The sequence below is a fragment of the Phaethon lepturus genome, unplaced genomic scaffold, assembly GCF_000687285.1.
Source record: "Phaethon lepturus isolate BGI_N335 unplaced genomic scaffold, ASM68728v1 scaffold40597, whole genome shotgun sequence".
NCBI classification, from domain to species: Eukaryota; Metazoa; Chordata; class Aves; order Phaethontiformes; family Phaethontidae; genus Phaethon; species Phaethon lepturus.
Genome location: NW_010551852.1, coordinates 1 through 12,544, shown reverse-complemented (window position 1 = coordinate 12,544; position 12,544 = coordinate 1). Strand labels below are relative to the sequence as shown.

The following is a 12,544-nucleotide window of genomic DNA, read 5'->3' as shown; positions in this document are numbered from 1 at the left end:
GGGTGGGAAAGAAGTAAGTAGATATTATCATGGCCTAGGATTTGAAAATGAAATTTGCCCCTCTGTGTAATCTTGCACTTGAGAAAAATGGCAATTATCAGTACTATAGTACTGTTTCATCAAGTCTTTCTTAGAAAGCCCCTATACTCATACCTGCCTCTGGCAAAACCTCTTTACACTTCTTTTAGGGCAGACCTGGAGAGAAGCTGTTGTAGCTCAAAGTTGTGTGAAATTTATAGGAAATGCCTACGGTCACTGTTACAGAGGTCTGGCAGTAACTGCTGTATTTGATGGGGAAAATGAGTAATTTTCCTATCCAGGCAAGGCTCTGACTTTTGCTCTTTCTTTTCAGCTGAAAATATTTAGTTTAAAAGTATAGCAGATGCTGCTTAGATATTTTGTGGACACTTGCTCAGGTACAGCCTTTCATTCACATCCATTTTTCCACACAAAGCAGAACCTTCGGGAGCACCAGAGAACTCCTCCTCCACATCTTCCATAGTTTGTTGCTTTTTTGAGAGCTCTGCTTCACACAGATCACTAAATTTTTAGTCATCAAATCTGCCTCCCTCCATAAGCAACAGCATTTATATGAAGCTGGACAAGGCTGATCTTGGAAGGCTTACCATGGCAATGAAGACAGCAGACTGCCTTTTCTTTTGTTTTGTCTGACTCTTTCTCCTCTAGAACTAAAGGAAAAATGGTAGCCTTGCGTAGGTCCTACCCAGCTTCTCTCCTTTTCTGCTTCTTTGCTTTTCTGTGAGCAAAGTGCTGGGCTAATCAATCCCCAAACTAGTGTTTGCATTTTAAGCCATTTAGAAATCTCCTACCCAGGATATGAAGCCCACTTCTGTAGGGTCTCTTCATCATCATTGTCACACAAATCTGCAAATGCTGCTTCCAGATCTTCTAGCTGATGAACACGGTTTTCAACACAATCCAGCAAGCCCTCCTTTAAATAAGCACATATAAAAGTATATTAGGAAAAAAAGAGGTAAGAATGTCATAGCTTACCCTATGATTTAAATCCTGAAATGACTGATTTACTGGAAGTGGGGAACGAGAAACAACTGATTCGTTACTACAGAACTTCTTTTCAAGGGTATCAGAATGAATGCCTGCAGAAGCTGTTATACCTTCAAAATAAATCACCTCTCTCTGCTCTATCTTTCCCACCACAAATTAAAAATGCCACATCTACGTGCTGGTAGAATACACTGGGGAGACCTAAGAAACTGTATATGACTAATTGGTGGATTTGTTTCTATAGCACTGAAATGTTCAGAATAGTACAAGCTTTACATTTTTATACTGAAAAGAGAATTTAATTTTTTAAGTTTAAAAAAATATTATTAAATCAAATAAATTTTCAGAAAAACAAAACAAAATGGGCTATTTGATGCTTTGAGGTTGTTTCAACTCTGCATGCCTGAAAAAACATGGAATTGATTTAAAATACCAGTTATTGCTCTGGTTCTGCAAAGGTTTACGCCCTTTCTTAAAAAGTTCAGAACACATAAAGAGACAATCTTCTTGGAGTGACACTATATTCATAACCACAGTTGTGCATGCAAACATTTGCAGAAAGAGATCCTATATGACATATAAAATCAAAAGCAATGCTTGGCATATTTGGTATTAAAATGCTCAGTGCAGTGATGTGTGAAGGAAAATTACTAAAAAGCACATTGGAATAGATGGGTAACAATTAAGAACACAACAATTCCCTCTTAGAATTCTGCTGGCTGTGTAATATAACGGATGCTGCTGCTTTTGGCCAGTGACGTGAACTTTGGGCTAATTTTTAAGAGGACCTGAGGGTATCAACCATGTATGAACTACAGCTTATGAGCCTATCCTGGAGTATGAATAAGATAGTTTTCCAAGCAGCACCAGTAATTAACCTTAAACACAAATCCAATCCTCCTCTATACTACTTAAGAACCAAACAAAAAAAAAAACACCTAACAACATGCTATCATCTTGTAGTGTGATAGAAATGTATATCTACCCATACTCTGGAACTACAAAATCAGATTTTAAGAGACTAGACATCTAGGATATTTCCTGAAACTTTGAAAAACATAAGGTTCATTATTTTTCTACCTTAAAACCCTTTAAGTTGACTGTCTCACTATAAAACCATCCATGAATCTGGTCTTGCCTTGTTCAGTTCTATATCTATCCATTACTCACTGTCTGCTAACTATTTCAGTTGCCTCCTATAAACTTGCTGGCTTCTGTAAATAACTTATGCTCTCAAATCATATGGGGAACTTAAATCACAAGCATTTTCCCCTTTTACTACCTTTTAAATAGATAACCGTTTTTATTGCCGATTGACGAAGTGTTGTGGTTTAACCCCAGCCAGAAACTAAGCACCACACAGTCGCTCACTCACTCCCACCCTGGTGGGATGGGGGAGAGAATAGGAAGAGTAAAAGTAAGAAAACTTATGGGGTGAAATAAAGACAGTTTAATAAGGAAAGCAAAAGCTGCGCACGCAAGCAGAGCAAAACAAGGAATCCCTTCTCCACTCCCCATGGGCAGGCAGGTGTGCAGCCATCTCCAGGGAAGCCGGGATCCATCACACCTAACGGTTACTTGGGAAGACAAACACCATCACTGCAAACGTCCCCCCCTTCTCTCTTCTTCCCCCAGCTCTATATGCTGAGCATGATACCATATGGTAGGGAATATCCCTCTGGCCAGCCTGGGTCAGCTGTCCTGGCTGTGTCCCCTCCCAGCTCCCTGGGCACCCCCAGCCTGCTCGCTGGCAGGCCAGCACAAGAAGCTGGACTGTCCTTGACTGCTTAGCAACAACTCAAAACATCAGCATTCATCAGTGTTATCAACATTATTTTCATCCCAAATCCAAAACACAGCCTCACACTGGCTTCTATGATGAAAATTAACCCTGTCCCAGCCAAAATCAGCACACTAAGAAACATGAAAATCAATCTGACAATCTTCTACATATCTCCATTTCTTTATATACACATATTAATCAGGTTTCATTAATAGGTGATAATTTTATGTGTCGAATCTCTCTGTAATAGTGTTCAGATGAGATTACAAAAGCAGACAAGATCTTGTTTAGAAATTAGTTGGTGTGATGACCATTAACATGGCTGTCTCCATGGTTTGGGCTTAGGGATGAATGATTATTTTGGCAGCTACAGCATGCTTACATTTCCATAATTCAGAAGCACACAATGCATACAATGAAAAGTACATTACAGTGGTATAATATTGGAATTTCCACTTCTAAATAGGTAAAATACCAGTTAGGCATTGAGCACAGCTCTGATTATCACGGAAGAGCAACTGTGGCAAAAACCAAACCAAACAACAAAAAAAAAAACCAACCCCAAACCAAAGGCCTGTTGAGCCATAAAAAGAACAAGATTGCAGATGATTATGTTTTAATTTCTTCCTTGTCAATTACCACTCGTTTACCGAAATTAATTTTCACACTCATGCTAAATATTTATACGGTTCACATGTTTAAACAAAATGTTTAATAGGAAAGAACTCCTAAGATGCAGCTGATTAGCATTCAGCATGCTGCATAGCTTAATTGGAGACCACTTCATTAAGCACCTTTCATAGGTTCCTTCCTTGTTGTAACTAATTTTTATTGAGTAAATAAAAAGAATCATTCCCTCATACATTCTCCAAGGAAATAACGTACCTCTGTTGCATTTCTATGAGGCTTCTTGAAATTGTACAGCTCTTGCAAAAGCTCGTATTCTGTCTTTGAAAAAGAAAAAAGAGGCAAAAAATTAGATTCTTCAAATGAGAAACAAAATCCTCAAAGCCCCCCTTCTTTAAAAAAGAGAATTTGATCACTCAGATCATTCCTCTACTCTAGTACTGCAGATACTACTCTCTAATTGCAGATGAGGAAGAGGCTGTGAGGCTTGAGAAAGCAATACTTCATGGCCTCAGCCAAAAATTTTGCAATTGTTTAACTTTAAACCTGACTCCAAGAACACAGCTTTAAAAGCTAAGTATTTACAGTCCGTTAGTTAAAGAGTCTCTGAAATTAAACAGGCATTTTGCTGAGCTATGGTCCCAATAAGATGCTGAGTAAAACTGAGATAGATTTAGGCAGACAAAACCAGCAGGGGAGCATGACTGTAACTGAAAACCAGACAGGTAAAGGCTTCAGGCTGGTTAACCAAGTAAACTATTAGAGGGGCTTGTCAGCCCTACTCCTTGATAATATTCAAGTTTAATTACTTAAGAATAAACAGATCTCATTATTTATTTAACAGCATTCAAAAGGTGAACACTAACGAATTTTTCCGAAGGGAGAAAGAAAAGGTAGACTAGTCAATTTCTACACAAATACAAAGCATCTTTAGGGCAATGTTTTGGATTTTAGACTTTTTTGATGGGAACACAATACTCTTCTGCATTGGTGAACCATATTTGCTTTTTAGTTTTTCCTTGTATTCTTACATTTCAAGTATTAACTTGTGACAACATTTTGGATGTAATTATCATAATTTACAAAAGAGGGAACCTAGTTAAGAAATATTAACTGCAGATGAAATTGTTATGTCAAAAAAGGTACACTGGGTGCTCTGCACAAGCCCACTTCCAAAAATTGTTCCTAGAAATGAGAACCTATCATAGCACAAAACCAAAAAAAAGGCACAAGAAACAAAATTAAAAAAACCACACCACCAAGCCCCCCCTAAACAAAACAAAACAAAAAAATGCCAAAACTCCTCCCTTATTTTACTCAGAATGTATTTTACCTAAGAGAAGTACTGAATTTTATTCTTATATGGCAAGACCCCCACAGTGCTTTCCCTTTGCTGTATGCTACTCTCTGTGATTCAGAACAACTGGCATTGCACATTGTCTGAAGATACTGTGATCATAAATAGTGAATGTCAGAAGCTAACAGAGGTCAGGGACACTATATTCACCTCTTTACGGTGAACAAGGACGCAGTAGTCTAGCTCAAACTTCGAGATGTCAGATGTTCTCCAGCACACGCTGAAGTTAAAACGCTGTTAAAGAGATTTAAATGCTAAAAAGACTCAGGATATGGCAGAAGAATTTGTAAACCTAAATGCCACACCCAATCAGGGAAGATTAGTTAGTTCCTAAAAATCCTGTTCATGTCAAGACAAGCCTCTAACTGCTTTGCGCTTTTGAAGATATACGTATTTATGACTATAGTGGTAAGCTACCTTTGCTGTACAGGCAAGTTCTAAACGGAGCATGAGGCAGAGTCTTAAGCTCAGAGACATGGCACGACAGACAACAGCTTCTTGCTCACCCTTATATGCAGCACTCCAGACAAAAGCAAATGAGAGTAAAAGCCTCTCATCAGGACAAATTACCACTCTTTGAAGGTATAAAATGATACAATCTGTCATTCCTCCCTGATGAATCTTGCTGTGGGTATTTGGAATATTACCTTTGGAAACCTAATCATAGCTTTTATGTCCCAAGCAACATGCAGAAGTGAGCCATACACCTTTGAGCCTGAGTGTGCACTCAATATCTCTCTCAAATATAAGGAGCTACCTCTATTAGGTTGTTGTACTTCTTTGGAGCATACACTCCATTACAATGTCTCTCCTTCAAACATTACCATGATTCATTAATCATGATCAGCTGATATGCTAATTTAGCTAAGATGAAAGTTTCTCCATAGACAAATGGAGAAACTAGTATCAAGAGTACCAAACTGGTACTCTTTTGTGAATGGTAGGAGGCCTCTCCATTGTCATGCTTACCTGTGTGTACATTTCTTTGAACGGATTTTTCACTGAAAAAAAATCTAAGTCAATGTCTAAAACATACGCATCCCCTTTCTGCAGTACTTGGCAGATATCTTTGACAACTTCTGTTTTTGGGCATTCACTGTTTCTGAGAGAGCTTGAAGCTGAGAACTCTGACAGTGCTTCTGCCTTGTTCGGGGCACTTGCATGTTGTACTTCCTTTTTCTTCAGACTTGGGGTGCTGTGATCAAGATCACCAGGAACCACTGATGAAAAGGCAGAAGCAGTGCTTGCTGTGTCATCTCTATTTAGCTTCAGTCTCTTAGCAGATGCTACCTTGCCATTTTCTTCCTGGCTGTTTGATGCTTCAGTAGGGTTGATGAGAATGACGTGTAAATTTAAAGGCTTCTGGTTTTCTAGCTGATCAGCAGGGACATAAAGACCATCACTTAAAAAGTAATGATCAGTGCCTGTAACCCTACAATTGACAATAACTCACAGTTAATATATATCTTTGCAAAGAGCTTAGGAAAAAGCATGTACACTTAAGGGATTCTGAGAAGAATGAATAGATCATTGATGGGTAACAAAACAATAAAACTGTGTGCACAAAATTACTTATTTTAATCTGCAAGCTTTTAAAGTGAAGTTTTTAATACTTCTTTATTGCTGAGTCAACATAGTAAAATTCACTCTATATTTTTTATGATAGCCCTACAAGGTTTTTCATGGATAAGAAAAAGATTGTACATTACGTGCCACTAACATTAATTTGCCGTTGAAGCGTATTTTAAAGACAACATTCAAAATTTAACATGGTATTGTCAATATTACGGCATATAAGACTGCAAAGCTACAGATATTTTGTCGTGGATTGCCTATTTTTTAAGGAAAATTCTTGTGTTTGAGAATTACCCTGAAACCCATGGATATTGATTTAATAAAAGTAAAATATAATGAATTAATACGTATCATTCAATTTTTCTTTACCACGGATATAGATTCCCTGTTCTAAGTGGGGGAGAACAGGTAGCTCGAGGATGAATAGCTATATATCAATAGAATCCACTTAATTAAAAGCAAACAAACAAAAACCAACACTAAAAACTCCACTTACAGTGAAAATTTAAAGAATATTATTTTCAAGCCATATTTCAGTACATTAAACCTTAAGCATCATAAATTCAGATTAAAAAACAAGCTTAAGAAGAAGCATGAACCTCTGCTCACTTGTGTTATTTAATTACAGGGCCTTATTTAGTTACAGGGTATCATCATCAATCTACCACAAAGACAAATAATTTCATAAGCAACAGAAATTTGAAGCCTAGTTCCCCGTGTCTTGTGGCTGGATTATCCTAAGCACGCCAAGGTGAGAGCCTGGATCACAACTTCATCTTGCTGATGGATCATTCACAAGGCCTCTTCTCTGAAATTCTCCAAGGTTCAACACGAGCTCAGGCTACAGCCCTTCCCTTAGTGGGCCACTAACTAAGGTATCTATTGCCTATCCAATCACCTGTTGTCAACAAAACTTTTAGGAAATTCCTATTTCTCCCTTTCTTCCTTCATGATTTTTGTAAGCCTAGAACCTGAAGAAAAGATACCTGACCATCTTCAAAAGGCAGCTTGAAACGTTGTTTTCAAGATTGCTAAGGCAACCAGAGGATCTGTGGGAGAGCTATTCAGCCATCATGAAGTATTTCCCTATGTGTGCTAGTTCTCATGGTTAAATGTAACTGAAAGCATTAGCTTTCGTCTTATTATTTCCATTTACTTTAGGCCTCAGATTCAGAATTTTAGAGCTTCTGTGTTTTTACACGGTAAAACAAAGCATGTCTCAGCTGTCTTCTGTTAAACTTCCTTCAAAAAATTTATTCTGATATGCTGGCAAGAGTCGTGATTTGTAAACGTCTATTAAAGCTGTATAAAAATCACAATGCAGTGAATATGGTGAATGTGAAATTGTCACTGACTGCATCCTGCAGAATTACACGGAGCTGTCACCAGAACTCGAATCACAGAATGATTAAGACTGCAAGGAACATCTGGAAGTCTCTTATCAATCATCTGATGAAGCAGAACTAATTTCAAAGTTAGATGAGGCTGTCCAGGGCCTTGTCCAGTTGAGTTTTGACTTTATCAAAGAATGGAGAATTCTCTTCCTGCCTGTGTAACTGCTTCAGAGCTTAACTAGTAGATTAACTTGGAAGAAAAAAAAAAAAAAGAACACAAACCTAAACAAACAAAAACCAGCAAAAAACACACAAGAGAAAAACAGAATCATCAAGGGAAGTGAAGAGACTTCTCCTCTTACTCAGCACACATTTGACATACTCTGCCCAGGTTTGGGCCTCCAGGACAAGAGAGATGACAACAAAATGAAGAAAGGTTGGTAAGCTGATGGGAGGGCTGGAGAACATGACAGGGAAGCTGAGGGAACTGGGTTTGTTTTGTCCTGATAATGGAGGACTGAGAAGGATTTAATTGCTGCCCTCTGGTATCCAAATCCTCTGTTAAAAATTACTGCTTTCTGAGATTTTTACTATAACGTACATAAGTAACTTAAAACTTGGGTAGCTGAAATGAAATGCAAATAGCTAGAATTACCTATTAAAAAAAGAATTTAAGGCACAATTTCAACTGTATCCACTCACACAAATAGTCAGTCACATTAGGCCCTAAGGAACTCACAAATACAAATTAAACTTTCATGCTTATCCAAGAATACAAAAAAACCCCACCCATGAAAAGCTACAGAGATAGCATTTATATTATTACCATATGGCCGCAGACAATTTACCTGATTGTAGTTGTTGATATGTCTTTCCCAATTAAAAAATGGTGTTTTCCTTCTGAGATCTGCTGAGCCCAGGGTGGGTGAAGCCATACTACTTGAGAAATATGGCCAGCATAAACAGCAGGCATAATCCAGTTCTCAATACTTAATTCACTGCAATAAACGGAGAAAGACTGGAGATAATACTGTTACTTTCCCTGTAAGTAAAACATGGTTGGTCAAGAACACAACAAACATCTTTCACATCTTGAAAACCCCCATGCAAATCATCTGAAATTAGTACTCTCTGTAAGGCTCACATCACCAAAGAAACAAGAGGAGGGAAATCTTTATTCATAAGACAGACCAAGAATATCTACAGTAGAATTTAAAAAGTTAGGATTATGGAGTGCAACCAGCTTCACTCTTATATTTGCTTATAGTTGATTATAAACTACATGGATTTGTTGTCCCTTTTCTCTTGATACATCACAGAGAGGAAAGTACAAGGAGCATCAACAACACTGTTCTAAATAACTTCAAACCGACCTCAAGGGAGTATTTTACTGTAAATTGCTCTAAGTACATTTTAAATATAATCTCAGTAATTAAAGTGAGTCAATTAGCACCTACAGAACAGCAACTTTCCTGATTATCAACACCCCTTTTTTTTGGTGTGTGATATAGCCCACAAAACTTCTTATTCATCCAACAAAGAAAACAAAATATTGACTATGGGTATCATGATACAATTACTTACATACCAATGACATCATCTTGTCATTGCTGTAAATCACTGTAACACTGAAGAAATCAATACTTACTTTAAAACAGGAAAAGAAAGACAATTAGCAAAGATTACTCTATGGCTTGTTACCTACCTAAGAAGTTGGGGGAAAATATTGGTCTTAATGATCTTAATAGGAAAATCTTGTTCAGCTTCACATATTCACCATGTCAACATAGGAGATATTATTTCAATATCGAAGTTAATTTTTCAGTATGAAGAGACAAAGGCTGCTTTGAAACCACAGCTCTTCAGACACAGAGCATCCACTCAGGGTGCTGTCCTGTTACTCAGAGGAACTACTAATTGGCCTAATAACGTGATATACTACCGAACAACTAAAAAAGTAAATTCTAAGTCTCAAATGGCTTGATATGCAACTTAAATATTTGACCACATTCAGAAACCACAAACCACAAACCCTTTCTCATCCAAAACAATAAAGTTTTCATCAAAAGTTAAGACATAAGATAGAACTTGAGGCTGACTTACACCTCTTTTGTTCGTATGTCCTACGCAGTCACACCAATGTTCACTGTAAATCAAAGGCAGCAGGAAACAGAACAGGTGTTCTGATGCAGTACCCAGGACTTACCTAAAAAGAGCTTCTTTGTCAAATACAGTGTCTGCAGGCATATTCACAGGAATAAGAAGGTCTGGGTGGGAATCAAGATGAACAAAGCTGATGTTACTGACAGGAAGATGCTTTGAACCAATGGCACGATAGATGAAAGGCAGCACCTAAAACAACATGAATAAAAATATTTCCATTGGAACCAGTGAGCTGAAAAATGCGATAACTTTAACAGCAAAAACACTAGTCCCACTCTCATTCCTTTAGAATTCAGGTTAGAGGGAGGAGGAAATGGAAAACTATACAAAGGAGAAACAACTCCAGTGGCAAGACAGCTCATGAATTGGAATCATTATGAGCCCAAGAATTTCACACGTGAGAAGCTGCTGAAGAATCACAGCTCTACTCCCTCTTTCCTTCTTTATAGGAAGTCTTGTTTGCAGAAGCTTTTCTCACTAATTATTCAACTCAATTCCTAGTTTTTTTCATTTATAACTGAACCCCAGGAACGCCTTTCCTCATCTGCAGAACATTGCCCCTGCATTGCCTTCTCCATGCTATACAGCTTCCTCACCATTGCATCAGTGCTGTGGAGATAAAAACATCTCATTACTTGTGTTTTGTAAGTCGACTGACAGAGAGTGAAAACTGACCCCACCATCATTTAAACTGTAGCCAATCTTTTAACCTATCCCCCTTGAAGAAAGGGTTTAATTCCTAATTCCTACATGATTTACTGGCTGCAATAAAGAGACTACCTTTCTCAACTGCCCAATCTTATCCCCTGCTGAAGGTCTTCACTCAAAGGTGGGAAAAACAGGAGTTGAGGCAACACATCCATTTATAGTGTAACAAACCACTGAAGTGCAATAATGTAGGATGGTACAATGAGAAAACTGATGGCTGATTCATGATACCTCTTATACAGAACTGCAGTACACAGAGTCCTTCCTACAGTTATGGGACAGTAACTGCCTTAGCTGCCAGAACAAATCCAGCAAGGATTGTGAAACATAGCCCTTTTACACAGGGAATGTGAAGTCTGTAAAAGGACTGAGCAACAAAAATTACACATGATCTCTACATTACAACAGAAATTGAGTAATTTTTTGGCGTAAAACTGATTAAGATGACAAATCTCGTGTACTGCATGGGCATAACCATAAAACATGATTGAAATTTGGACAGCTGTATTCCATCTGTCTAGTAATAAATTCCTCAGTTTACCCATTACATATGCAGTTATATGCATAATGCTGTAATAGTAGATAAAACAAGGTTAAAAATAACAAGTGTTCCCTGATCCATAAGTTTTACTTCTTTGGAAAAAAGGAAGCAATCTGGCCTACCTAAAATCCTACAATCTTTGCAATTAAAGTTAACGATTCATCTCAGGTGTTACTACAAGTCATGACACTAGGAGAGGATGGAGGAAGACACAAGCAACCAGGATCTCTAACCTTGCAAGTTCACCTGCTTTGGATTAAGAACAAAATTTCCTTTACACCAGTTGTTATTATGAATCAAAGTATGATACACCTAGCGACACCTTGCTCTAGAGGAACATAAGTGTCAGCAAAGGACCGTATAAAGTTTCCATGAAGTTCTTGCATGTTGGGATGAAAGTCCATATATGCTTTATGCAACATAGACCAAGGCATATACACACATATACTGAAAACACAGCTTATATATATTTAGTATGAATAGGCTTTTTTAAGTTAATTGAAAACAGAAGTATAGAGAGTAACATTAATAGTCATTATTGCAGTGCTCCTATCACAGTGATGCTCTTAGGGCTTGGTTACCACAGAAAACCAGCTATCACAGCATCATATAATTCAGTGAGTCTTAGCAAAAATGACCTGTGTTAAACTATTTACTTACAGGTTCAGAACATTATTTTCTTTAATAAACTTTATTACACTAAAATCTTCTGTTTACAAGACACTGATAGTGTTAATATTTTTCACTTTTATCACCATAAGGTCTTCATGCCCCCAGAAATCCTTACTGAAATCAGCAGGCTCCTGCACCACTGAGTGAAGAATCTGCTTTCATAGGACTAAGGCCTCAACTTCCGCTACTATAGACAAACCATATGGGAAACCAGAAAAAGCAGTTCAAAAGCAACTCCTTCTTCACCCCCTTGTTTAAATACTTGACTACAAAAAGAAATTTCCAAATTTAACATTTCTCATCAAGTGGCAGAATGTAATGTGATTATATTTACCAAATTGCTGTTGACATGTCAGACACTGTGTAGGGCTGAGTTTCCAAGTACTGCACCGATACCTAGCTAATTTTAAGAGCAGTGTAATGTAGGTATTATTTCCTTTTAACTATAGCACCGATGACCCAAAGAAAGGGAAAAAAAAAGTCAGCAATAATTGGTTAAAAAGATGCCAAAATCCGACATTAATTAACTTGAATCACTGAATCAGGACGGACATTCAGGTCACCTGAGCACTAAGCTTCATTTACGTTTAATTACTGAAGGAGAAGGCAGGTTTAAGGTCTGCGCGTGGCTGTGGAGGCGAGGCCCGTTCCCAAGGAAGCGCCGGAGCGGGCAGGCCCCGGTTACACGGCGGAAAGGTGCATCCTCCCGGGCGGCGGCCGGCGACTGCACGGAGGATCCACCGGGCACCTCCTTTCGC

General features: G+C 38.0%; 1 protein-coding gene across 1 annotated transcript in view; it reads right to left on the bottom strand.

Moving 5' to 3' along the window:
- The window catches only part of LOC104623851 (chromosome unknown open reading frame, human C5orf22), a gene marked incomplete at its 3' end in the record, with an annotated part of 12,553 nt that extends 186 nt beyond the window's left edge, over positions 1-12,367 (bottom strand). The window contains exons 1-6 of the mRNA XM_010291054.1: positions 12,350-12,367; positions 9,909-10,054; positions 8,551-8,700; positions 5,763-6,225; positions 3,695-3,757; positions 831-952 (exon numbers count right to left, since the gene is read on the bottom strand). Coding sequence (XP_010289356.1) covers positions 831-952; positions 3,695-3,757; positions 5,763-6,225; positions 8,551-8,700; positions 9,909-10,054; positions 12,350-12,367 — 962 coding nt within the window. The remainder of the gene's footprint in view (positions 1-830; positions 953-3,694; positions 3,758-5,762; positions 6,226-8,550; positions 8,701-9,908; positions 10,055-12,349) is intronic.
- Positions 12,368-12,544: the final 177 nt, after the last annotated feature.